Raw genomic sequence first — 26,594 nt, 5'->3', positions numbered from 1 at the left:
CCCGGCCCCGCCCCCTCCGGCCCCGACGCGCCTGCGCAGAGTAGGCAGCCCTCGGAGACTATGTGGGTGCTGGTCCGCGGCTGCTGGGGAGCGCGGGCGGCGGGTGGCGGCGCCGGCTGCAGGCCGAGGTCCCGGGGCCGCGGGGTGGCTGGGTTCGCCGGGTTTCCTGGTGGGGAGGACGACCGCGGCGCCCGAGTCCGCGAGAAGCCGCCCTGGCGAGTGCTCTTCTTCGGCACTGACCAGTTCGCCCGCGAGGCGCTGCGGGCTCTGCACGCCGCCAGGTACCGGGACCGGGGGTTGGGGGGCCCAGCTGCTGAAGGCGCTGATGCCGTCTCTGCGGCCGGTCCCGAGGATTTTGGACTCCTCGTCTGGAAATCGGCACCGGCGTGGTGTGGACGTCCCCGGGCGCCGGGAAGGTGCGCCGCACCCGCCCGTCCTGTTCCGGCTGCACCCCCGCGCCGGACCCTGCCTGTCGGTTCTCCCAGCGCTGCCTGCGCCCGGCGTGCCAAGCCCGCGCTCGCCGTTTTGTATACATCACGTTAGTCCAGTGCCACCATCTCGTTGGCCATTTTGCGTGTAAGGGTACCGGGACTCAGGGAGGTTAAGCGATTGCCAAGGTCGTCAGATGAGCTGGTTGGGACCAAAACGCGGTCTGGCTTCATAGTCCTCCCCTTTCCACTTCCTTCTATGGCCTCCTGTTCATCCGATTTGTACCCTTCAATCCTTTGGGCTTCTTACCAGGCACATGCATCCCTCTGCACACCCATGTCTCTCTTGGCTCCCATCTCCTCCCTGTATATGAAGGTACCCAGTTTTCCGGGCCTGAAATGAGGACAGTGCAAAACGAACTAGTTCCAAGTGAATAAATTTATAAATTGGAACCCTTACGTAAGAGTTTTAGCACACTTAATATTTCTAAAATACAATGAATCTTGTTTACTGGAAAAAAAAGGTATTTGAGATCCAGCCTCTCCTGAAAGTCCATGGTATCTTGTGGCTCGACCCAAATATACTGCTCTGCCTTCTTTCCCCCCAGCTCTGTGATTTATTTCCCTACTCCGTTTTTTCCTGATGCGCTGTGCCACCACACTCATTTTTATCATCACAATCCATCGAGTTTTCCCTACAAACACCTCACAGCGGCCTCCCCTACTGACCTGTATCACATTCCTCCCACCACACTCCCCTCTGTATGCATATTACCCTTCACTTCTACCTGCACCCACCCTCCATAATCTGCTCCTCCCCTTGCTGCCTGCAGTGCCTCCCATGCGTGTGTCCTGCCCCTTCTGCTGATGCTTCACTTGGCAGCTCCAGTACTCCTGCACTTTCTCAGTAGGGATTCCTCCTATATACTCCTCATAACTCGTCAGCATAGGATGTGATACCTGCTAAATAAATGAACATCCCCTGGACACTGGAATACTATGCAGCAGGTAAAAAGAAGGAGGCAGCTCTACAAGTGCTGCCATGGAATGACGCCCAGGGCATGTATTTTTGTTTTGAAAAGTATTTATTGTTTGAGTAACACATGGTTATGATACAAAATTCAGAAGATTCAAAGGCTATACAGTGAAAAGTCAGTTCTACCACTGTCTCCTAGTTGCCAGTTCCTCACTTTAGAGATATCTGCTGTTTTCAGTTTCTCATTCTAGAAATGTTCAGTGCATACACAAGCAAATGTATATTTAACCCATTTTTTAAAAAGACTCACATAATAGCATATGTGATGTTGGGAGGAAAAGCAAAATGCAGAGCATTATATATAATATCTGAATTGTGTAATGTGTCTGTACTATGTGCACAGGAAACTTACAGAACCATGATGTCCAAACAGTAGCCACTAGCCACACATGGCTATTTAAATTTAAGATAATTTAAATAAAATAAAAAGTAAAAACCCAGTCTCTCAGTTGTACTAGTTTTAATCATTTACCTTTAAATGCTTCATTCATTTCATCATAAAAATACCATAGACGTTTGTGAAGTAGTTAAGTTTGTAGTCATTGTCTTAACACTCACATTTTATTTCCCATCTTTCCAACTTAGGGAAAACAAAGGGGAAGGGTTAATTGAAAAATTGGAAGTGGTCACAGTGCCTTCCCCATCACCAAAAAGACTGCCGGTGAAGCAATATGCTGTCCAGTCTCAGCTTCCAGTGTATGAGTGGCCGGATGTGGGAGCTGGAGAATATGATGTTGGAGTGGTAGCTTCGTTTGGCCGACTTCTGAGTGAGGCTCTTATTCTTAAATTTCCCTAGTAAGTTTTATTTAACGACAAATACAGAAGAGAGACCTTGGTCTCTATATCTAACAAGCCTGATATCTCACGAGCAATAACTTGAACTCTAATTCTGCTTTCTTCAGTATTTTCTCTTAAAATAAAAAATTTTATTAGGGCACAAATTGTAAATGTGATGCTCTTTATCACCATGTATGGGCTTTCATCCACCCTCATTTAAATTCCATGCGTGTGCTGATAACTCCCAGATTTGTCCCTCCAGTTCAGATCTCTGCCTGAACTCCAAGCCCCTGATACCCACTGCCTCCTCTAGAGCTCTGCCTGGGTGTTTGATAGGCACCTTCGTTATTTAAGATGTCCAAAACCACTATTCCTGAACTCTCACCCCAAAGCTGCATCTGAGTCAGGTGGTTCATACCCAAACCCCTGGAGTTATTCTTGATTCCTCATCTCACACACATCCAGCCCATCGGGAAATCCTACTGGCTCTGCCTTCAAAATCAGGGTAGAATCAGACTGTCTCCCGTCACTTCCACTGCCTCCGCTCGTGCCTGTCACACGGCAGCTGCCTCCTCACTGTTGTCTATTTCTGTCCTTGGCCTTCTCAGTCTTTTACCAGCCCAGCATCCAAAGTGATCCTTTTAAAGCATAAGATTAATGATCATGTCACTGCTTCTGCTTCTCTGGTGGTTTTCCCTCTCACCCGGAATAAAAGTCAAAGTCCTTATATTGGCCTGTGAAGACCTGCCTGCTTGGTTTGGTGCCCTGCCAGCTCTCTGACACAATCTCTTGACACTATTCCTCAGGCTCCCTCCACTCTAGCCACCATGGCCTTCCTGCTGGGCCTTGAACATGCAGAGCATTTACCTTCCTCAGCACCTTCACACTTACTGTTCCTTCTGTCTGGACTGTGTCTGCATAGCTTATTCCCTTACCTCCTGTCTTTCCTCAAGTGTCTTCCATTGGTTAAACCTTCTCTGACCACTGTTGAAGTTGTAATCTCTCACCAATATTCCCAGCTCCTTCTCTGTTTTATTTTTCTTATAGCCCTTAGCACCATCTGACGAACTTTTTACACATTTTGCTTTTTATTGCTTATTCCTACTCTTTGCACGTAAGCTCCATGAAGGCAGAATTTTTTGATGTTGCCTGTATCCCCGCCCTTAGAATAGTGCCACCACATGGATTGTGCTTAGTAAATATTTGTTGGATCAATGAGACTAGGGTGAATAGGGGAAGTTAGAAATAAGACTCTCATCTACACAAACACTCAAGGGCATACTCGTGCTAATGGAGACATCAGTCTACTAATGACAGCTTAGTAAATTATTAAAATTACTCATCTGTGGGTGATAGGTGTATTGGGAAAAACAGCAAAGGTGACTAGATCATCTGATGGGAATTCAGGAAGCATTTAGGAATTCTATATGCAAACTAAGTGAAGTGAGGGTAATGATGGAAACAAACTGTAAATATCATTCACATTGTCCATGAGACATACAATAGGGTTCAAGTGTTTCTTCTTCACATAGTAAAAGAAATGCATTTTTTGTTTTTACTTAAAAACTTCCAGACATTATGAATTGTTGCAGAACATCTTTGGACAGTGAATAGCTGTTTTTAACTGAGTTTCATTGGTGTCTTAGGGTAAGAGAGTAAACTTACCTTTTTCAGGTGGTATAAGACTGGATTTAACTGTTAACTTTTCAAAATTTCTGGGAACGTTTAATGCTGAAAAGTTACATATTAGTTTAGGAGGGAGTAACTAAATGGTAAAGCCTGCTTGCCTACTAACTTCTGCCTTCTCAACTCAGTGGCATATTGAATGTCCATCCCAGCTGCCTCCCGAGGTGGCGGGGTCCAGCCCCTATAATCCACACTGTGCTTCACGGAGACAGAGTTACTGGAGTAACGATTATGCAAATTAGACCTAAAAGGTATGGCAATTTCTTGAGACTGTTGGTGATTTTTAAATATATGTAATCAAGTCTGTTTGGGAGGGCAGGTGATGGTGCTCACTGATGTCTCTAACTCCAGAGGGCTTTCCCTTTGATTTTTCCCAGATGCTAACATAAACCATGTGTGTTTTTGGTAGTCTGCAGTGTCTCTTCAATGTCCTTGTGAAATTTTTAACTTGTTAATTGAAATATATTATTAACAACTAGATTTCTATAAAAGACACTGTGTAAATGAAAGATGGATCTCCGTTATCACCTAATGTCCCCATAGAAAAAAATAATTCACAAGTTAACAAGAACAACTCAAGATACAGGATTTGTTTTATCTTATTTCATAAAAAAAGAGGGAGGGGCAGATGAAACAAAACTGGCAAAACTTTGATAGTTCTAAGATCTGGGTGATGCATACATGGGGATTCATTAGACTGTCCACTTGTTTTTATGAATGTAATTTTTCATAATAAGCATTTGATTATAGCTCATAAGTTAAAAATAGAACTACAGCCAGAAAGTTGAATATTTAAAATAAAGCACAGTTCTAATAAAAGCTGAAGGCCAGTATTTACCGATGTAATTATATTGATGTAAAATATAAAGATTGTGGGAATGCAAAATAATTTGCACCTAATTAAGTCACCAATGATTATAATCCAGGTAAAACTCTTGTCCTTTGAAAAAGGAAATACAGAGAGAAATTATGAGTTTCCTAATTTACTCCCTTAGAAATAAATTCTTTGCTCTATGCTTTTATTATACAAATAGAGATGTTTTCATACTACTTAATATTAATGATAGGATTATTTATAATTGCATTTGAACCCCTGACATGCAACTTTGTACTTTTTGCCTTAGAAAAAAACAAAAAGGAAAGTCTAAGTACAGGCCAGATTTTGCTTTCCTTTCTTTCAAAATGACATTTCTCCTTTGCCAATGGCAAACAGTCAAATCAATGGGCAGGGTTTAACTAAACACTCATGTAAACTATTGATCTTAAGAAATAGTAATCATGTTATTATTTGCTTTTGATTTTTGGTAGGTTTGATGTAGGCCCAATTCTCAAACAGGAAACGGTTCCTGTGCCGCCCAAGAGCACCACAAAGGAATTGGAAGCAGTGCTGTCAAGACTGGGTGCCGACATGGTACAGTTCTATATCTCACTGCCTTCTATTCATTTAGTAGATTTCCTAAGGGGTTACGATGAAAAAAAAAACAATTTCATGTGTAAATTTACGCTTTAAAAACAGTGATTTCTATCCCCAACTTCCTAAAAATTAGGTTGACATTTGTGATGTTACATAAATCTTTGAGCATAAAGGCATATAATGTCCACTGTGTTTCACAGGGAGGCATTTAGATGATTCTTCCCAGTTTTACCCTCAGTCTCATAGACCTTGTATCCCTGTTAAACTGACCAACAGCCACTTACTTCCTGAGGGACTCAGCATTCCTCCCACTTCTGTGCCTGAGTTCCAGCCAGTTGCATTCATGTGCACTGGAGTTCTGCTGACACCCTAGCTATAAATGAACTCCTTTGCTTTGTATAGCTCATTGAATCTGCATACAGTAGGGCCTGAGTAAATGCTTAATGACCAACATGATGATTTTCATATGGGCTAGTTTATTTTCTGTAGAGGAAAACTTTCATCAGTTGTGTAGATGGTGCTTCCTATATAGGCATTCCTCTTGGAAATGCTATTATAATAGTGGCTGTTATTTACTGAGCACTGGTCTGGGGCCAGGACTATTCTAGATACCCCATAGATTTTTTTTTTTAACCTTCACAGCAAACCTGTGAGGTAGCTATTGCTGTCAACTATCTTACAGATAATAACACTGAAGCCCAGACACATAAATAGCTTTTCCACAATGACACAGCTAGTAGGTGGTAGAACTCGGATTTGAACCCAGAGTTGTGTGAACTTCAGAGTACCTTCTCTTTCTGTGAGGCTCCACTGCCTTCCTTCCTGCAGGGTGACAGTGTGGGTAACTGAGCACAGCCTGTCCTGACACTGAGTTTGGGTAGCCAGGCAAAGCTCACTGCTCTCTGGGAGCAAATCGCTGACCTGTACTGTACAGGATCCGCATCTCTACTGAAACTCCATTGAGTAGACACTTATCCTCATTGCATAGGCCAGTTTACCACCTTACCCTGCCACACAGCTCTTTCAGAGCTATGGATAATTTTATGGTATTAAATTGTTATATGTATTTCTGCTTTTGTTCTTTTCATCTTGAATATATTGCTCTCCCCCCCGCTCACCACTCCCCGTTTTTTTAGCTTATTTCAGTTTTGAAAAATTTGCCTGAAAGTTTGAGCAATGGAAGGCAGCAGCCAACTGAGGGGGTGACACATGGTGAGTAAAGGCTGCAGAGACTCTCACCTCTTCTGTACGGTTTTGTTTGTCCTCATAGCATCTGAACACTCTGACTTCTTCACTTGCACATTTCCTTTAATTTTCCCTAAGGATTGAGGGCCCACTTCTATTCCAAAGAATGGTTGGTACTGTCTTCCTCTCCCTCTGAACATGTATCCTCTTAAAAGATTGGAAATTTTTTTGCCTACTCTTCGTATTGAAAAGTACCAAAGCAGAAGTAAGTTAAAAGATAGTGAGTACCTGGTTAACTCAGTCAGTGATTATTAACGTTTGGCCAATTTCCTCTCTTTCTATGTATGTGTGTTTATTAAGTATATATTTTTAAATTTCTGCTTAACCATTTGGAAGTATGCACCATGACCTTTCATCTCTAAATACTTCAGTACAAATCTTTTAAGATGAACAGTTACCTAATAACATCTAATATCCAGTCCATATATTTTCTTAGATGTCTAAAAACATATTTTATAGCTGTATATTTTTTCAAATTAGGATCTAATTATAATTGTTATTATGTCTCTTTAGTCTCTTAATCTAGAGTAATTCTTTAGTCTCTTAATCTAGAGTAATTCTTGCATTATTTTTTCCTTTCATGTCATTGACCTTTAGAAGAGACAAGGCCAGTTGTCTCTCTCCTTCCAGTGTTATTTAACTTGTTTTTCTAGCCCTTATGTGTCCTGTAAATTGGAAGGTCTAAAGGCTTGATTAGATTTGGTCTTAAAATTTTTGGAAAGAGTATTTCCTAGATGGTATTCTGTTCCAGATTGTTTTTAACTGTAAGGTTTTCTTCATAGTTCTGTTTTGATTTAATTTTATTTCTTGAATATGTAAAACATTTACATGATTCAAAAGTTAAAACCATTTGAAAGGTTACACTCAGAACTCTACCTCTGTCCCCTCCAGCCTTCAGATGTCACAGCAGTAAGCCGGAATACCAGCTCGCGCCAAGGCTGGTGAAGCTAAGTTGGTCCCTGGGTGGGTTGGTGATCACCAACCAGATCTTCCCAGTGTAAAGATGTGTTTCTCCCTCTGCAGTGGGCAGGTGATCTGTGGGGTATTACTTTGGCACCATACAAATACCCTGTTCCCAAACAACCTTTCAGATGATAATTTTAACATGGATTGATGCTCCTTCCCTGAATGAATTATTTCATTAGGGATTGCAAACTCGTGGTTTTCCAGTTCCTTTTACATTTAGTAATTGGCATTGTTCTGTAAAGGAGAGCTTTTCCTTCCTCATTAATTGGGGATGAATTTTAGTTCCTCATAAACTGGCAGGATCAATGCATAATTCTCTCTCTACTAGTTTTTAGACTAAGGATTTAGTGCCATAATTACCTTCAGTTATGGTGGTAAATGAGTTTTTTATCATGTGACTTGTGATTTTCATATATTGTGTTTTACAGTTAATTACATTTATAAGTCTTTGGGCTGCTCAAGTTGGCCCAAATTTGGCCAGTGGGAGACCCTTAAAATTGGCTCCTGTGTGTCCTTTTCATACCCCCCTGCTCCAAACTAGTTTTGAGTGTTTCCGTGCCTTTGATTATAAGATGTCCGAGGCTCCTTGTCCCACATTGGAACCAGCCATCTTTCCCTTGTTCATTTTAGTGAATATTATAATCTCATAAATATTGTGTTCCAAGATAAGGTATCATTGGGCAAGGCTAGACATTATATTTTTAAATAATAGTTGAGTTCATATTGTTATTGATTCACATCTTAAATTACAGGGTTTTTCTTATATTTCCTCTTACACTGAATATCTTTTTAAAAAATGAATAACCTATTTACTTAATTGCTAAGCATTAAATAGTTTCAAAATTACATGCATTAAAACTATTAGTAAGGTTTAAGGTTTCCATGCAGTTTTTTTTAATCTTTAGAATATATCCTGCTAAGAGTATTTCCAGAGCTGCTTTTTTCCCTCATGGTTAAATTTTATTTTTTGAATATATAAAACATTTACATAATTCAAAAGTTAAAACTCTTTGAAAAAGTGTACTCAGAGAAATCTCACTTCCATCCTTATCTCCTCCAATCATCTCCCCCCCACCACTGTAGGTAACTATTTTTATTAGTTCCTGATCTAGCCTTCTTCTTAATTCCTTTTATCAAAATAAGCAAAAATCCACATTTTTTAATTGATTTTTTCTTTTTTCTTCCACAAAAGGTGTCATAAAATATACATTCTTCTGTACCTTTCTATTTCATTTAACAGTGTGTCCTGGAGATCATTTCCTATCACTAGGAAGAGATTTTCCTTGTTCTTTTTTATGGCATAGCTCTCACTTGAATCAATATATCATAATTTATTCAGCAGACCCTCTATTGGTGGGCATTTGGTTTGTTTCCAATCTTTGCTATTTCAAGTAATGCCATTATTAATAACTTCATGCATATGTTACTTCCTAATCCAATAGATAAGAAATTACATGTTGGAGTAGTTTTAATTTTCATTACTTCTGTGAGTGTGATTGAGGATCTTTTCATATGTTTAAGGACTATTTGCCTTTCTTTTTTCTGGGAAGCTTCCATTATATTTTTTGCTCATTTTTCTGAAGATTTTTGGTCTTTTTCTCCCTCAGTTTTAGGAGTACTTTATATAATGGAGATAAATAAATCTATATATTAAAGTATTCTTAGATATAATACTATATGAATATTATTATATTACATAGCTATATATTTGATAAATAAAACATAATTTTATATGAACATTTGTATTATAAAAATAAATGATTTTTAATAAAGTATTATCTATATAAATAAATACTGATACAATTATAAATATTTTAAGCTATTGTTTTCTTACTTCATTTATGAAGTTTTCTTTTGCCTTGCAATGATTTTTTTTTTTTTGGTATCGTTAATGTACAGTTACTTGAACATTATGATTACTAGACTCCCCCTATTATCAAGTCCCCCTGACATACCCCATTACAGTCACTGTCCATCAGCGTAGTAAGATGCTATAGAATCATCACTTGTCTTCTCTGTGTATACAGCCTTTCCCGTTCCCCACCCCTGCTACATTATGCGTGCTAATCGTAATGCTCCCTTTCCCGCTTATCCCTCCCTTCCCACCCACTCTCCCCAGCCCCTTTCCCTTTGGTAACTGTTAGTCCATTCTTGGGTTCTGTGAGTCTGCTGCTGTTTTGTTCCTTCAGTTTCTTCTTGTTTCTTATACCCCACATATGAGTAAAATCACTTGGTACTTGTCTTTTTCCACCTGGCTTATTTCACTGAGCATAATACCCTCTAGCTCCATCCATTTTGTTGCAAATGGTAGGATTTGTTTTCTTCTTATGGCTGAATAATATTCCATTGTGTATATGTACCAGATCTTCTTTATCCATTCATCTACTGATGGACAATTAGGTTGCTTCCATTTCTTGGCTATTGTAAAAAGTGCTGCAATAAACATAGGGGTGCATATGTCTTTTTGAAACTGGGCTCCTGAATTCTTAGGGTAAATTCCGAGGACAGGAATTCCTGGGTCAAATGGTATTTCTATTTTTAGTTTTTTGGGGAACCTCCATACTGCTTTCCACAATGGTTGAACTAGTTTACATTCCCACCAGCAGTGTAGGAGGGTTCCCATTTCTCCACATCCTTGCCATCATTTGTTATTGTTTGTCTTTTGGATGGTGGCAATCCTAACTCGTGTGAGGTGATATCTCACTGTGGTTTTAATTTGCATTTCTCTGATGATTAGCGATGTGGAGCATCTTTTCATGTGCCTGTTGGCCATCTGAATTTCTTCTTTGGAGAAGTGTCTGTTCAGCTCCTCTGCCCATTTTTTAATTGAATTATTTGCTTTTTGTTTGTTGAGGTGTGTGAGCTCTTTATATAATTTGGATGTCAACCCCTTATTGGATATGTCATTTATGAATATATTCTCCCATACTGTAGGATGTCTCTTTGTTTTACTGATGGTGTCCTTTGCTGTACAGAAGCTTTTTAGTTTGCTATAGTCCCATCTTGTTCATTTTTGCTTTTGTTTCCCTTGCCCAGGGAGATATGTTCATGAAGAAGTTGTTCATGTTTATGTCCAAGAGATTTTTGCCTATGTTTTTTTCTAAGAGTTTTATGGTTTCATGACATATTCAGGTCTTTGATCCATTTCAAGTTTACTTTTGTGTATGGGGTTAGACAGTGATCCAGTTTCATTCTCTTACATGTAGCTGTTCAGTTTTGCCAACACCAGCTGTTAAAGAAGCTTTCATTTCTCCATTGTATCTCCACGACTCCTTTATCCTATATTAATTGACCATATATGCTTGGGTTTATATCTGGGCTCTCTGTTCTGTTCCACTGGTCTATGGGTCTGTTCTTGTGCCAGTACCAAATTGTCTTGATTACTGTGGCTTTGTAGTAGAGCTTGAAGTCAAGGAGTGTAATTCCCCCTGCTTTATTGTTCCTTCTCAGGATTGCTTTGGCTATTCAGGATCTTTTGTGGTTCCATATGAATTTTAGAACTATTTGCTCTAGTTCATTGAAGAATGCTGTAGGTATTTTAATAGGGATTGCTTTGAATCAGTAGATTGCTTTAAGCAGGATGGCCATTTTGACAATATTAATTATTCCTAACCAAGAGCATGGGATGAGTTTTCATTTGTTAGTGTCCTCTTTAATTTCTCTTAAGAGTGATTTGTAGTTTTCAGGGTATAGGTCTTTCACTTCCTTGGTTAGGCTTTTTCCTAGGTATTTTATTCTTTTTGATGCAATTGTGATGGAATTGTTTTCCTGATTTCACTTTGTGCTAATTCATCATTAGCATATAAGAATGTAACAGATTTCTGCATATTAATTTTGTTTCCCGCAACTTTGCTGAGTTCAGGTATTAGATCTAGTAGTTTTGGAGTGGATTCTTTAGGGTTTTTTATGTACAATATCGTGTCATCTGCAAACAGGGACAGTTTGACTTCTTCCTTGCCTATCTGGATGCCTTTTATTTCTTTGTTTTGTCTGATTGCCGTGGCTAGGACCTCCAAAACTATGTTGAATAAAAGTGGAGAGAGTGGGCATCCTTGTCTTGTTCCCGATCTTAAAGGAAAAACTTTCAGCTTCTTGCTGTTAAGTATAATGTTGGCTGTGGGTTTATCATATGTGGCCTTTATTATGTTGAGGTACTTACCCTCTATACCCATTTTGTTGAGAGTTTTTAATCATGAACGGATGTTGAATTTTGTCGAATGCTTTTTCAGTGTCTGTGGAGATGATCATGTGATTTTTGCCCTTCTTTCTGTTGATGTGGTGGATGATGTTGATGGATTTTCATGCCTTGCATGATTTTTATGTAGTCATTCTTATCACTTTCTAATTGCTTCTGGATTTTGAGTCATTGTTAGAAGGGCTTTTCTACTTCTGGGTTATAAAGAAATTCACCTGTTTTCTTCTAGCATTTATTTGAATTTATTTATTTATTTTTACTTTATCTTGTGGAAAATTTCAGACATATTCAAAGTTGAGAAAATAATGTAATTCTATTCTTCCTATCATTTCAGCATCAATAGTTATTACTTCATGGACATTGAACCTGATATTCTTGCTATTGGCTTTATCTTGTAGCCCCTAAGATTTCTGCTTGTGCCAGCTGTATAAAATGGGAGGAACAAACTTCAGAGCAAATACTCAGACTTTATCGTGCCATTGGAAATATAGTAAGTTGGAAATGCTATTGTTTTGTAGGAATTAATCTCATAAACTAAGCCTAAGAATCCTGAGGTTCATTTTTTTTTAACTTGTTTAAAATATGGTAAAATAAACATAACATAAAATTTACCATTTTAACCATTTATATATACATTTTTAAACTGAGATACATACAATAAAAGGCACAAATTTTAATGGGCAGCCCAATGAATTTTGACCTGCATATGAACTCATGTAACCATCAGCCAGTTCAAGATATCAAACATCTCACCAATTTTCTCCCCCTTTACCTATTTCACCCATCTAGCTTAACCATTTTTAAGAATATAGTTTAGTCACGTTAAGTACATTCACATTTTTCTGCAACCATCACTCCAACCCATCTCCAGAACTTTTTCATCATCCCAAATGGAAACTTTATGCCCGTTAAACACTAACTCCTCAGTTCCCCCATTCCCACAGTCCCTGATAACCACTATTCTACGTCTGTCTCTGTGAGTTTCCTTATTCTGGGTACCTCATATAAGTAGAATCATACAACATTTGTCCTTTGGTGTCTGACTTACCTCACTTAGTGTAATGTTTTTAAGGTTCATCCATGTTGTACCATGTACCAGAATGTCACTCCTTTTTAAGTTTGAATAATAGTCCATGTGTATATATACCCATTTTGTTTATCTATACATCCCTCAATGGACATTTGGGTTTCCATCTTTTGTCTATTGTGAATGATGTTGCTGTGCAAATTGGTGTACAAATATGTTTGAATCCCAGCTTTTAATTCTTTTGTGTATCTGAAATTTATTTTTTAAAATATTCTTTAAACATTTTTATAGGGGGCTTTAAAATTCATAAAGCACTTTCAAATATGTTTTGCAGGTTCCCATAACCAGTTTTCTTATCCCATTTCATAGGTGAGGGGAATGAAAATGAAGTGGCTAACTTTGAAATGCCTAGTGACTACATAATTAATCTAAATCTTCTAACTTCTAATCTAGTGTTTTTTTTCTAGTATGTCTTTCTGCTGCTGGCCAGTTTTTTACAATTGAATTTTTAAATCCTTGATTTCTACATATGGGACAGAAATGGAGTTGCAACCACTTCTTAAAATAGCTGAGTTAAATTCTCAGTTCTTTGACAGAAATTTTGGTTTTCTTTCCTTTCTTTTGGTAGCTTCTTATATTGTTTAGTCTCTGGACCTACCAAATGTGGGATTTTTAATGGACCACCTCTCTCATTAGTGTTGGGTAAAATGGAGAATTGCCATTGAATATCTGTAGTATGCCAAGTTTTTCAGTAAGGATCACAGCCTCATCTTATGGGTATTATCCTACTTTAAGTTGGTGAAATTGAGGCTTAAAGTAGATACTCAGTGAGTGGTTGGTTATTGAATGTTGCTTAAGATCATATTGCTACTTAGTGAGAGTCAGGCTTTGAACCAGATCTGTATGAGATCAAACCCTGTACTTTTCCCACTACAGCAGAATAGCATAGGGAAAAGAACTAAGACTTTAGAGAGACAGAGCCAGGTTCTATCTTATCTCTGCTAATTTCTAATGTTGTATGTAGACTTGGGAAATTATTTAACCTCTGAACTTTAATTTGTTCATCTGAAAATTAGGGCTGATATAAAGTATATAAAGCATCTAATACAGTGCCTGGGACAGAGCAGGTACTCATTAAATGATATATGGTATTATTCATTCATTCATTCATTAACAAAATACTTCTTGAAAGCCTATTATGTGTCAGGCATTGTTCTAGGTACTAGAGATACAGATGATGTGGGAAGACAGAAACAAATAAATAAGAAAATATCAGATAATGTAAAAAGTTTTTTGAAGAAAATTAAAATAGGGTAATGTGATAGACTAACTGGAGGTTATTTTAGATTGGTTAAAGGGGGAATTCCTCTCTGCACTGACATTTAAGCTTAGATCTGACAATAAGGAGTCAGTCTGCCAAGATCAGGAAAAGAGTACTCCAGGCAGAGGGAACAGCTAGTACAAAATCCAAGCTAGGCTAAAGGTAAAGACTTCACAAGAAAAAAAAAAAATACAAGTCAATATCCCTTATGAATATAGAGGCCAAAATCTTCAATGGAAATAGCCAACTGAATCAAACAACATATAAAAAACGATTATCAAACATGACCAAGTGGGATTTATCTGAGGAATGCAAGGTTGATTCAACATAAAAAAAATCAATCCATGTAATATACCGCATTAATAGAATAAGAACAAAGCCACATAATCTCAGAAGGTACAGAAAAAGCATTTGACAAAATTCAATGCCCTTTCATGATAAAAATGTTCAATTATAAGCTAAGAAGGTAAGGGAACTTCCTCAAACTGATAAAGAACTTCTACAAAAAACCTACTGCTAACATCATATTTAATGGTGAAACACTGAAAGCTTTCCCCCTAAGGTCAGGAACAAGACAAAGATGTTCACTCTCACTACTTTTTTCCCTTAACTGAAGTATTGTTGATAGAACTCTACTTTCATTCCACCTTTTACTGAAGGTTATAGCCAGGGGAATTAGACAAGAAAAAGAAACAGGGATACAGGTTGGAAGGGGAGAAGTAAAACTATCTCTATTTGCAGATGACATGATCTTATTTGTAGAAAATCATAATCCCAAAATAAACTTTTGGGGCTAATAAGCCGTAAAGAAGACCTACATAAATGGAAAAACCTCTGTGTTCATGGATTGAAGATTTAACATTGTTAAGATACCACTGCCCCCAAATTAATTGAGTACAATTCCTATAAAAATCCCATTTGACTTCTTTGCAGAAATTGACAAGTTGATCCTAAAATTCATATGGAATTCCAAAAGGCCCAGACTAGCCAAAACTTTTGAAAAAGAAGGACAAAGTTGTAGGATTCATACTTTTACTGATTTCAAAACTTACTACAAAGCTACAGTGATCAAGACAGTGTGGATCCCTACCTCACACCACATACAAAAATGAACTAGAAACGGACCAGAGAACTAAATGCAAGAACTGAAACTATAAAAACACTCGAAAGAAAATGGGTAAATTTGCATGACCTGGAATTGGGCAATGGCTGTAAGATATGATGCCCGAAGCCTAACCAACCAAAGTAAAAATAAGAGAAAATGGACTTCAAGATTAGAAACTGTCAGGCTTTGAAGGACACTATTGAGAAAATGAAAAAACAACTTACAGAATGTAAGAAAATATTTACAAATCATTTATCTGATAAAGGTCTCATATCCAGAATACATAAAGAACTCTTACAACTCTAGCAAAAAGACAAATTTCATGATTAGAAAATAGACAAAGGATCAGAATAGATATTTCTTCCAAGAACATATATAAATGGCTACTAAGCACATGAAAAGATGGTCAACTTCATTAGTTATTATGGAAATGCAAGTCAAAACTCTACTGAGATACTACTTGACACCCACTAGGATTGCTACAATTAAAAAAACAGACAATAACAAGTGTTGACAAACGTGGAGAAATTTGGAACCCTCATACATTGTTGGGAATGTAAACGTGCAGCTGCAGTGGAAAAGAGTGACAATTCCTCAAGAACTTAAATATAGAATTACATTACTATATAATGATTCTTCTGCAGTGCACCTTTCCACTGAGAAAAGCTTGTGCTATAATAGAATGAGTACTTAGAGCCAGAAGGTGAGATTTGATTCCTAGATTTGCCATTTACTAACTAACCAAGAGCAAGACATTTATCTTCTCTGAGCTTCTGCTTTTTTACTTCTAAAATGAGGTTAATGACCATGTCCACAACTGTCAAGGTCAAAGGAGGAAAATTCTGTGATTTAAATCCATGCAAACATATGGTTTCAGTAGTAATGATGGTGGACACTGAAGTGACTACATTCTCAGCATCCCTTTCCTTTCTCCAGTGCTCTGATGATATGGTGAAGATGAGCTTTACCCTCCTCAAGAACAAGAACTCTGTATTCTGATTATATACATAGCATATTCATAATTTAATAAATATAAATATTTTTTTAGTCAGCAAGCATGTTTCTAAAGTATTTTGAGTTCTCTGAAAGAAAAAAGTTACACACTTAAGAATTATTTCATAACTTTTATTAGAGGCAGGTGAAAAAAAAACAAATTGTAGAAAAGGATATTGTACCAAAATATGACATATTTAAGTTACATACAGCTATGAACTTTTCTTCGAATTTCTTTCTTTGATTTAAAGTTCAAATCTTTGAAATAACCTAGCTCTTCTGAAAATTAAATGTCCATTTTAGGGGATGTCATATAAAGAGCACTGAGTTAAGAGTGAGAAAACAGAGACTCTTTGGCTCTGCCACTAACTTGCTGTGTCTAAACTTGGAAAAATAGCTCCATTTCTCTGGGCCTCACTTTCCTCATCTGTGAAATAGAGGGTTGAACTACAGTCTGAAAATAAGTTTACTTACTTCAGAAATTTGAGAGAACTTATTTCCTGGTATATGCTCATTTTTATTAGCAGATTTTTATTTACTAATAAAATTGTATTTTTTATTAGTAAATCAAAATGTGGTAAAGATGGCATTTCACATTTCAGGGAAGGGTGAGGTGGATTATCCAGTAAGTAGGGTTGGGACAACTGGTTAGCCATTGCAGGGGGAACCCTCAAATTATACTTTTTAAAGTCAAAATAAAATCTAGATGGATCAAGAATTTAAATGTTAAAAAAGAAATGAAACTGCAAAGAACTAGAAAAAAGCACAGTTGAATAATTTTATAGAACCTAGCAATCTTGGCCTTTTTAAACATGGCATAAACCACTGCAGTCATGAGAGAAAAGGCTGGTGAGTATTAGTTTATAAAAATAAAACAGTTACACGTGGAAAAAATTGCTATACCCAAGACTAAAAGTCAGCACACTGGGAAAAATATCCTTAACCTATATGAGAGTTAAGGGGTTAATTTCCTAAAAGTATAAAAGGCTTCTGCGAATTAGCAAGGAAGATGAACTTGTTTTTTTTTCTTTAAGTGAGCAAAGTGCATAAATAAGCAGTTTTCAGAGAAATAAATAAAATGTACAGACAAAGATAAGGAAAGGTCTTCAGCCTCACCAATATAGTAAACAGCAGTAGAGTATCTTTTTTTTTTTACTTGTCAAGGCAGGTTAGCAATAAAATGCTGATGCTTTTTAATTCAAGTAGTCCCCTTAAAAAAGCAATTATTCTCCAGAAATATAAAAGTCCCCAGAGATATAGCCACCAGGCTCTTCATTACCACAACTCACAACTTTTTAACTGTAAGAAATTGCTATTTCTAGTAGCAAGAAATTGAAAATAACTGAAATATCCATAAAGTTGTTGGTTGCATACGTTATGGGGCAATCATAAAATGGAACACTGTGCAGCAGATAAAAAGTGAAATAAGTAAGTGTGCACTGGTGAATGCAGTCCATGCTTTATGGCTAGGCAAAGAAAGTTCCTTGTAAAACAGTGTGTTCTAGATTTTTGTAGTAATAATATTTGTAGGAAAAAATGCAGACTGTTAACAGCGGTTACTTCAGCAGATGGGAGTACAGAGTATTTTATTTAAACAGTATTTAACATAATTGCTGTAAGGCAATTTTTATAATAAACAAATTTTAAATTAGGAATATTAATAAAGGTAGAAGCACATTGATTTTCACATAGTATTTAAGATCTTACAAATTTGAGAAGCTAACGTGGAGGGTCACATCTGTGTTCTTTTCCTTCAGATTTAGAGACCAAGTTCCCAATTCCTCTGTAACTGGGAGAAAAGTCAGACCAGATTAACACAAAATAGCAGTTGAAAAGGGTTTGGGGTTCATGTAGCCTCCTTTATCATACCTTCTTTAATTTTATTTGCAGATTCCGTTGCAGACACTCTGGATGGATAATACCATGAAACTTCTGGATTTGGTAGAAGTTGATAATTCAGTCCTCACTGGTACTAACTTTTGAATAGCTGACATGGAAAATGTTTCCACTGTAGTCTCTTTGAAAATGTGCCTGTTTTTCCATAGGTCACATTTACTAAGAATAGGATTTTTAGTCTTTTTCAGTTCAGTAATGATACTTTACATTCATTTATTGTCTTACTCCTTGCAATATCCATTCCCATGTATTTTCTCATTTACTCATCATGAGAACCTGGAAAGCAGACAAAGCACTGTTACGATCCCATTTTAAGCTCTGTGATTTCCTACATTAAGGTTTTCAGGGAGTGCAAGCTGACTTGGCTAATTTCCTTCTGGTGAATATCTTACTGAAAATCTCTGGACAGCTCAGGGAGAATCTTAGTTCAGGGTGTAGCATTTCATGACACAGGTCTGTTCTCAGGCCCGTCAGTGGCTTCCCCATGTGGTGGACTGATGAGAGTGTGAGCCGCAGAGGGAGCTGGTCTAGTTCAGAAAGAGTCGGAGTCCCCAGGACTCTAGGAATCAGGACCTGTTTGTTTGTTCATGGATGGAAGAGCCAGCCTAGATCATAAGCCTCCTGTGTATTTCTCCACTGCTAGCTAGTTATTTCCCTCAAATGGTCAAAACTTCTATATTCAACATTTTAGGCTGATCTCTGGGAGACTGGGTAAGGATTCAGAGCTTCTTATGTGTATGAACAGCTTCCCTTAGGGTTTGAGATATACACAAGCACCATGGCTCCATTGTAATATTTAGATTTCAAAGTCAGCAGATGTGTCCTCTCCGGTATTAGTACTACCTCCCAAGATGTTTTTTAAAAAGCACCATGAAGTTGCATGTTTGTTTATTCTCCTGTATCCTTTTCTCTCTCCCATTCTTCAGATGCAAAATTAACAGGACAGGCTGTTACTCCAGGATCAGTAATATACCACAGACAATCCCAGTCCCTGTTGGTTTGTTGCAAGGTATGTTTTCCTTTAGTTTTAAATCATCATACTTGATCTACTGAGTTTATGGTTTGTATCATTTGCTTGCTTAGTTAGGAGTTCATTCAACTGCTTGCCCATCAGATTGAACCAGTGGAAAGTTTCATTTTCTTAAGAAATAGTAGAATCTCTAGTATAATTTTTTGAAAGTGATGAAGTTTTGCCAAGGCATTATTATTACTCAAACAGGGGAAGAAAGTTCAGTCACTTTAGGGCTTAAAGAAACTTACATATTTGCAGTCATCCAGTTTAACTAATAAGCTCGTGTTACTATGTCGTCTTGATATGACTGTCACAAAAAATAGCCATGTTGAATTATTTTGCTGAACTATTACAATGCAGGCATCCTTGCTCTTACTGTTCACCAGGGGTTAAAGAGGCAATTTCTTAACTAAAATAACTTTGGAACCATTATTGTTTAATGAGACGGTGGGAAAAGACTTCCACGTTTCTCCCATTTCCTGGGTATTTTCCTTCATGTGGTGCTTGTATGCGATGTTTCATGCTCAAGAGCTGGTGTTTGAAATGTGTGGTAGAGTGATCTGACCTACGCAGACTGCAGATGCAGAACTCCTACATCAACTTCTCTTCATCTTTCTTCAGCTTTTTCTGGCACAGTGTTGGGTACATGTTTGCTGTCCTTGTTTGGAAGTTTGCTGTCCTTGTGTGGGTCTGTATATGTCTGCAGTTTGCTGTCACTGAAGCAGCCTGGGTGTCTGACCATGTGCGTTTGAGTCCTACCGCTTGCGTACCTCAGACAAATCACTCACCTCTCTGGGCATCTGTTTTCTCTTCTGAAATGGTTTTCTCTGGGGATGATATTGGATCTGCCTACCTTTTGGGGCAGTTATATTTTAATGACTAGTCACAATAAGATACATGGACATACTCAGAAAATTGTAAAGCATATGCAAATTTAACATACCTTTTTGTCCTGCTCTCTTTATGTTTCATTAGGTTTGTACAGGTCTGTCGTTTGTTATCACTCCATGGTAATAAACTTTGAGAGTCAAAGAATCTTATGTTACTTAGTACAGTGCTATTTGCAGCTAGGCATTTAGTAAAGATTTGTTGATTTATTTGTTTTCATGATAAAAGTTTTATAAGCAAAAATTTAGCACCAGTTTTGCCACCACTGCTTACTCACTATTTGTCTTTTGCCCTTTAGGATGGCTGGATTGGTGTTCAATCAGTGATGCTCAAGAAAACACTAACAGCTACTGATTTCTACAATGGATATTTACACCCTTGGTACCAGAGAAATTCCCAAGTTCAAATAAGCCAATGCAGATTTCAGACTCTCAGACTTCCAACAAGGACGAAGCAGGAAAAGAAAATTGTTGCTGTGCAACAGTGCATTAAATAATTAGGAAGAAGATGGACAAGAATCTACTACATATTTATAATTTATTAAAAGCCTTATTTGTAAGGAATTACCTTGACTTTCAAAGATGACACTGTGGAGGAAGAGAAGATTATTGTCAAAAAGATGAAAAGATGAATCACCTCACTTTCTTCTTTTTAACAGTAGTTTAAAAAAGCTTTTTCTATTTGAATAACAAGAGAAGCTTTAAATAAATTTTTTACTTATAATAAAAGTCAAGAAGATTGTATCTTTCCCTATAAGCAAATGCAGCTAACTGGTATATGTATATATACTGATGAGAGGTTCTTTTAGAAAGCACATCTATTAAATTTTTTAAATCATATGTTCCCATTGACTATGTTATCATTTCTGCATTATTGAATCTACATTTCTGATAGTCAACAAGAAGTTAGCTCTTTAAATTTATGTACTATCTAGTTCTCAAGTAGCAAATATACATAGTTAATAATCTCACATTGATCTGTACTATAAATTCACATTTTATATCTACGTTTTCTTAAAGTAAGAATATGTGAACATTTTCCAACTTGTTTGTGCAGTGAAGGTAATTGACCATCTGATGTCTGGGCAAACTCATCTTCTCTATCTCCAAGAAAGTCAAGCATTTCTGTAGGAGGAAAGAGGGGTAGTGGCCAGCTATTGAATTTTTTTAAATGTTTACATATCAGCTTTCCTACCTAGATTCTATCAGTTAAAATATTTCCTCATTCATTAATTTGTCCATTCAACAACACTTATTGATAGGGTGATCGTATAATTGGTCATCTAAATTAGGATACATTCATGAGTAAAAGGTAGTACTTAACAATTATTGCTCCTGGACAACAATAAGCCAGGATTCTCCCAGGCAAACTAAATTGTATGGACATCCTGTTTATTGAACACTTGCTATGTAGCCTTTATGCTGGTTGCTGGAGATCCAGAGATTGAAGAATAGTTGGTATATTCAATTTACAGGGGATGCAAACATAAATAAATACAATGCTGTTATAAGTGCCACAATGGAGATATAATGGAAGCATTAATTCTCCCTTAAGGTGATAATGGAGGCTTTCCATAGGAGGTAAAGCTGGATCTGAGATTCCAAATGATGAGTTCATTATTCAGACTGAAGTCTGGAAGGACATTCTAGCACATATAAAGGAATGGAGATACAGAAGAATACTAGCTTACAGGGCGATGTGGTGGGAGCATGATTGCCTTTTATTATCATTGTTTGATTCAGATTTGCTAGGCATTCTTTCCTGTGTGTGGGCTAGTTATATACAGCTGGCTAGGAAAAAACTAAATGGATCGTGGAAGAGAAATGATATCTTAAACACAGGACAAATGAGCAGTGTTTTGAGGAAACTGAAGTATTGATATGAATGGAATAGGATGATGGAGATAAGACTGGAAGGCCAGATCATGGACGGCTTTGAAATCCATGAGAATCTGGACTTCTGTGTTGGATGCAGTAATCAGGGAAGTGATGTGACCAGTTTTGCATCTGGGGAAGGTAACTGGTAGTGGGGTGGAAGGTAGATTGGAGGTTTATAAAACCTGGGGCAGGAAGATCTGCTGGGAGGTTAGAAATGTGAAGCCTCTGAACTGCAGCAGCAATTATGGGGATGGGGAAAAGGATTCAAAAGATTTTTGCTGTGGAAGTGAAAACTGGGGTTATCAGTTGGGTATTAGAGTTTATGGAGAGTTTTGGCCCCACTGCTGATTTGTTCTTTGATCTAACAAGGTGCTTAACATTGCTGAACATTAGTTTCCTCATATGTGAGATGGGGCTGAAGGTAAACAACAATCCCAAATTAGCTCTGAGAATCAATGACCTTGTGGAAGTGACTTTTTGTTGTCCTTCAGTTAGTATGTGTTAAGCACTCCCCGCCCCAGGCACTAAGCTCACGCTAAGGAATTGACAGAGTGAAAGGCAGTGCCTCTGGGAGCTTATGGATGTGTAGTGGTGGTGATTTCTGCCAGGGATCTAAGGAAGTGCCCTCTCAGATGTTGCCACAGGGAGTGGGGAACCTTACTGAGGGCACAGCTTTCTGCTTCCCAGTTCTGATGCTCACTACCTCGTGGCTAATGCCTCAGGTCTGCCACCCGACATTCTGGATGGAGCCTATCTGGTTGCTTAGCCAATTAGCATTGCCCTTTTTGGACAGAATCTTTTGCGCTAGATCACCTCTAGCCATTGGCCAGACTGTGAGTCAAGGCCCACTCCAGTTAAGTGATTTGACCTGCATAAAAAACACAGCTTAATGCCCAGGAGGGAGCTGGGTGGGGTTGTGTGACCTGGAACTACTGGTATGGGTGGTACACTTAGGACTTTTTGTACATGTGAATCTTGAGGCAGGAGTGCAAGGCTCATCTCGTAGAGGAAAGTTTCCCATCCAGAGGGCCTCAAGCCCATCCGGAGACTGGAGGACAAACCCAGGTCTAGAAATGTCGTTTTGACAGCCCATTCTTTGAAAAACTAATGGTGCACACCCCAGATAGGCCTCAGGGAGCTCTGTGCCCCACCGTCTGTTAGGGCCCCCTACAGAAACCACAGCCAGTACAACTGAGCCGTGTTTCTCATCTGAACCAGAATCACCTGGAAACTTGTTTAAAATGTAAATTCCTGGGCCCCACTCTGAGTTTGAATCAGAATCTCTGGATATAGGACTCTGCATTTTATCACACTTAACAAATAATGTTTATGCTAGAGTAGTAACAGCTTTAACTAGCTTAGGTGCACATGCAGCCATGTGCTGGCCCTTAGGTCCAGGATCCCCCCAGGAAGGATGGAACACAGCCTATTCTGTGCTCTTGCTGAAAGGAAGGATTATACTATAAAAACATTGCCTCCTATGCAAGATGCTTCTGCTTTGGTTCTTGACATCACTTAAAAAAACACATCAGATTGAAAACAATTGTTACTTGTTACTAGTTGGGTGACCCAGGAAAAGTTAAATTTTTTAGACTCTGATTTCTCCATTTAAAAACATGGGTAATACCTACTTTGCAGAATAGAAACACATGGAGAATATGTCCAGGGAAGTTCCTGGCACATAGTAGACACTCAATAAATAGTAGATAACTATTGTCACCACAGTCTAATACAGCTGTAATGCCTTGTTTGGGCCTGCAACAATATTTTCTCCTCTAGATGGCAGCAATAGCCTGCTGAAATGCCTTGAGACCAATAGGAAGAAAAGAATTTTAGAGTGGGAAAAAGCCCTATGATTTAATAACTTGAAATTTCATTTTAGAGATGATGAAACAGGCTCCAGCCACGGCCAGCTAGTGACCATAGTAGGGGTAGAACCTAAAGACTATAGTAGATTCTATTAAAAACGCATTTTACTCTTGGTTTGGGGGACAAAAATATTTCTGAGCACAAACTCTTGAGTTCTTGAGAATGGCAGCTGAGAGGATGATTATTTTTATACTTTGTATTTAAGGCTGTACAACCTATTTTCACCATTTTTCTTTATAGTCATCAAACAGTTTCAAAGTAAAGATTTTTGAGAGGCAGAACCTTAGATTCAACAACATGCCATGAGCTCTGCCCCAGCCATGGACTGTAAGCCTGGGCTGGTGACTCTTATCTGTGAAATGGAAACCATACCTACTTTGCAAAGGTTGTCATGAGGAATAGAAACAATACACATAATGCAGGTAGCACAGTCCTGGAACACAGTAGGTTCCTGATAACTTTATTATTGGCTAACATTTATTGAGCGCTAGCCGCATTTCTAAGGACGTGACCTTAACTATTTCGTTTTATCTTTACAATAACCATGTGAGGCAGGTACTGTTATTGACTCTCATTTTTCCAGAATGTTAAGTAGCTAATAAGTGGTGGAGCTGGAGTTCACAGCCCAGTACTCTGACACCTGTCTGTGCCTCACCACATTCCTCCTCTATTTTCAAATGTTTTTATCCTTGATCAGGGAATTCAATGTGCTGGGTTTTGGTGCTCAAAGAAATGGGAGCACATGCTGTGTCCATTACACACAGGCACTATGCTAGACAGTTTCAAAGAGATCTTCTCATTTTAGTTGCTATTTAATCACTGTTTTTATTGATGCGAATTCATAAAGTTTTCTAAAACTTTACAGATAGAAGCTACTTTATTTTGTAGTACAATAGTTCAGTTCTTGTTCTCTAAGATTATTTATTGTAGCTCTTCTTGCAGAAGGTAGACTATCACATTATTTCTGCAAGAAACATTAATGAGATGCTAAGTGGGTAGATTACACAAAAGACGTGGTACCTTTGCTTAGGAACTTTTATCTTAAAAAGTTAATAATGGGCAGACATTAAATTACCAAAGAAGTTCAAATTCTGTCTCCATAACTACTTTTGTGTGCAGGATACTTTTTAAAAAGTTTAATTGGAAGGAAGAGATAGTAGGGGGATTATCAGAGAAGAGGATATTGTAAAGATTATATAATGTACTTCTCATAAGAATATAGGATCTAAAATCTTAGAACTGGAAAGAACTTAAGAGATCATTTCATCTGGCTTTGGATTCATTTTACAGAGAAGGAAATCACACCTAGAGAGGATTTGTCTTGCTTAAGGACAGAACTCAGGTTTCTTAACTCCCAGATGATAATAAATTATTGATCATAAATAACCATATAAACTTGTTTGATGGGACCTTCAGGTAGCAAGTTATGAGTAGTCAAGTCAGCACCTTTCTTGGGTAATTCCAGAATCCCCACTCTTTGATCCCTAGAATCCAGTGTGGTACATATTGAATACAGACTGGGTCTAACCATATGGAAATAGCATCCATTTCCATCTTGGTTCCCAGTATAATTTGACAGTGTTATCTATCAAATTGTACCCTGGGAAGCTTTGAAGGGATAATATTCCAAGCATTGGTACTAGTGTGAAAAACTAAATGTTTTGTTCCTCTTGTTTTTCACATACCCATGGTTCCTGGGGGTAAAGTAGGGGTCATTCACTCTGGTGGGTCAACTGGCGGGAGGCATTCTAAGTGGAGGGAAGAGTATATACAAACGCCTAGAGGTTTGAGACCTCATAGGGTGTTTGGGGCTCTTCAAGAGAGCCACCCTGCTCTAGCCTATGCACCTGGACTTTAATTTGAAGGCAGTGGAGGTACTGAAGGATTAAAAGCATGGATATAGGTGCTTTTTATCATTTTATCACACATATATGAATACATTCTTACATAAATTCAAATATTAAATCTAAAACCAAAGTTCCCCTTCACTACCGCCTCCATCCTCCAGTTTCCCTCAAAGGTAACCACTATTCTGTTTGGTGTGTATACATGCATAAAAGATATATATAGGATTATTCTGCCCATGTTTAAAAACAAATATCCTGTCAAAAGGTCAATTTGAGAGAGAAAGCTTAGGTTTGGGCAATTCTAAGAACCAGCTGGCCATCTGTTTACTTTGCTTGGTGTTCACAGAATATTCTGTGAACATTCCAGTTTTTAAATAAGATTCTCACACAGGGATTGGTACTGTGGGAACCATCTGGCAGACCCCGACCATGACAGCTGCAAGCCCTCACAGCCATATCCACCAGGTCAGTCTGCAGGGTGGCCTGCCCTGGGTCAAAAGACTGCTCCCTGCAGTTGTGCAATTACAGGACAGCTGGAATTCACAGAGATTAAATGTTCCTTGTTTGGATTCGGGAACAAACAATGTGCTTCCCATGTGTTCTGGAACAACTGAGGATCCAAACAGACCATGGGGTCCTTTTCTCAGGGAAACAAAACAGTCATTATTTTGGATTTGATCTTCTACACAGTAATAAAAGTATACATGTAACAAAACATATCTACATAGTGAAGTGGTTTTACATCATCAACAATGAAGTCAAAAATTATTATTACCTAACTAACAGAATAAGGACTTCTAATGTATTTGGGCACATCCTTAGCTGAAGTCTCCATTCAGGCTGTTACTACAGTGAGGTCTGGGGGTGTACGACATAAGGAATACAGCTTTAGGAATACATGTGGGTAGATTTATTTATTCTCCCATTAGTTCATTCAATATACAGGCAGTACCTATTAGGAGCCTGATCATGTACTAAGGCTCTGGTTGAACCACTCTGTTCCCTTTGCTCT

General features: G+C 38.1%; 1 protein-coding gene across 1 annotated transcript; it reads left to right on the top strand.

Moving 5' to 3' along the window:
• The first annotated feature begins 18 nt into the window (after positions 1–18).
• On the top strand, positions 19–20,828 carry MTFMT (mitochondrial methionyl-tRNA formyltransferase). The gene is made up of 9 exons (XM_017651560.3): positions 19–281; positions 2,050–2,259; positions 4,056–4,178; positions 5,236–5,338; positions 6,478–6,553; positions 12,146–12,237; positions 18,084–18,162; positions 19,016–19,098; positions 20,288–20,828. Exons 1-9 carry the CDS (start codon positions 61–63, stop codon positions 20,483–20,485), a joined length of 1,185 nt encoding a protein of 394 aa, XP_017507049.3. The 5' UTR covers positions 19–60; the 3' UTR covers positions 20,486–20,828.
• Positions 20,829–26,594: the final 5,766 nt, after the last annotated feature.

This window comes from Manis javanica, chromosome 8, assembly GCF_040802235.1.
Source record: "Manis javanica isolate MJ-LG chromosome 8, MJ_LKY, whole genome shotgun sequence".
Classification (NCBI taxonomy): domain Eukaryota; kingdom Metazoa; phylum Chordata; class Mammalia; order Pholidota; family Manidae; genus Manis; species Manis javanica.
Note: the sequence above shows the minus strand (reverse complement) of the source record. Positions and strands in the feature narration are given on the sequence as shown.

What these genes read in the sequence shown, in the direction of transcription:
- MTFMT (XM_017651560.3), top strand. Translation starts at nt 61, where the DNA reads ATGTGGGTGCTGGTCCGCGGCTGCTGGGGAGCGCGGGCGGCGGGTGGC. An exon ending in TGATAATTCAGTCCTCACTG is followed by an intron (nt 18,163 to 19,015) that starts GTACTAACTTTT and finishes CCCATTCTTCAG; the next exon opens with ATGCAAAATTAACAGGACAG. An exon ending in CCCTGTTGGTTTGTTGCAAG is followed by an intron (nt 19,099 to 20,287) that starts GTATGTTTTCCT and finishes TTTGCCCTTTAG; the next exon opens with GATGGCTGGATTGGTGTTCA.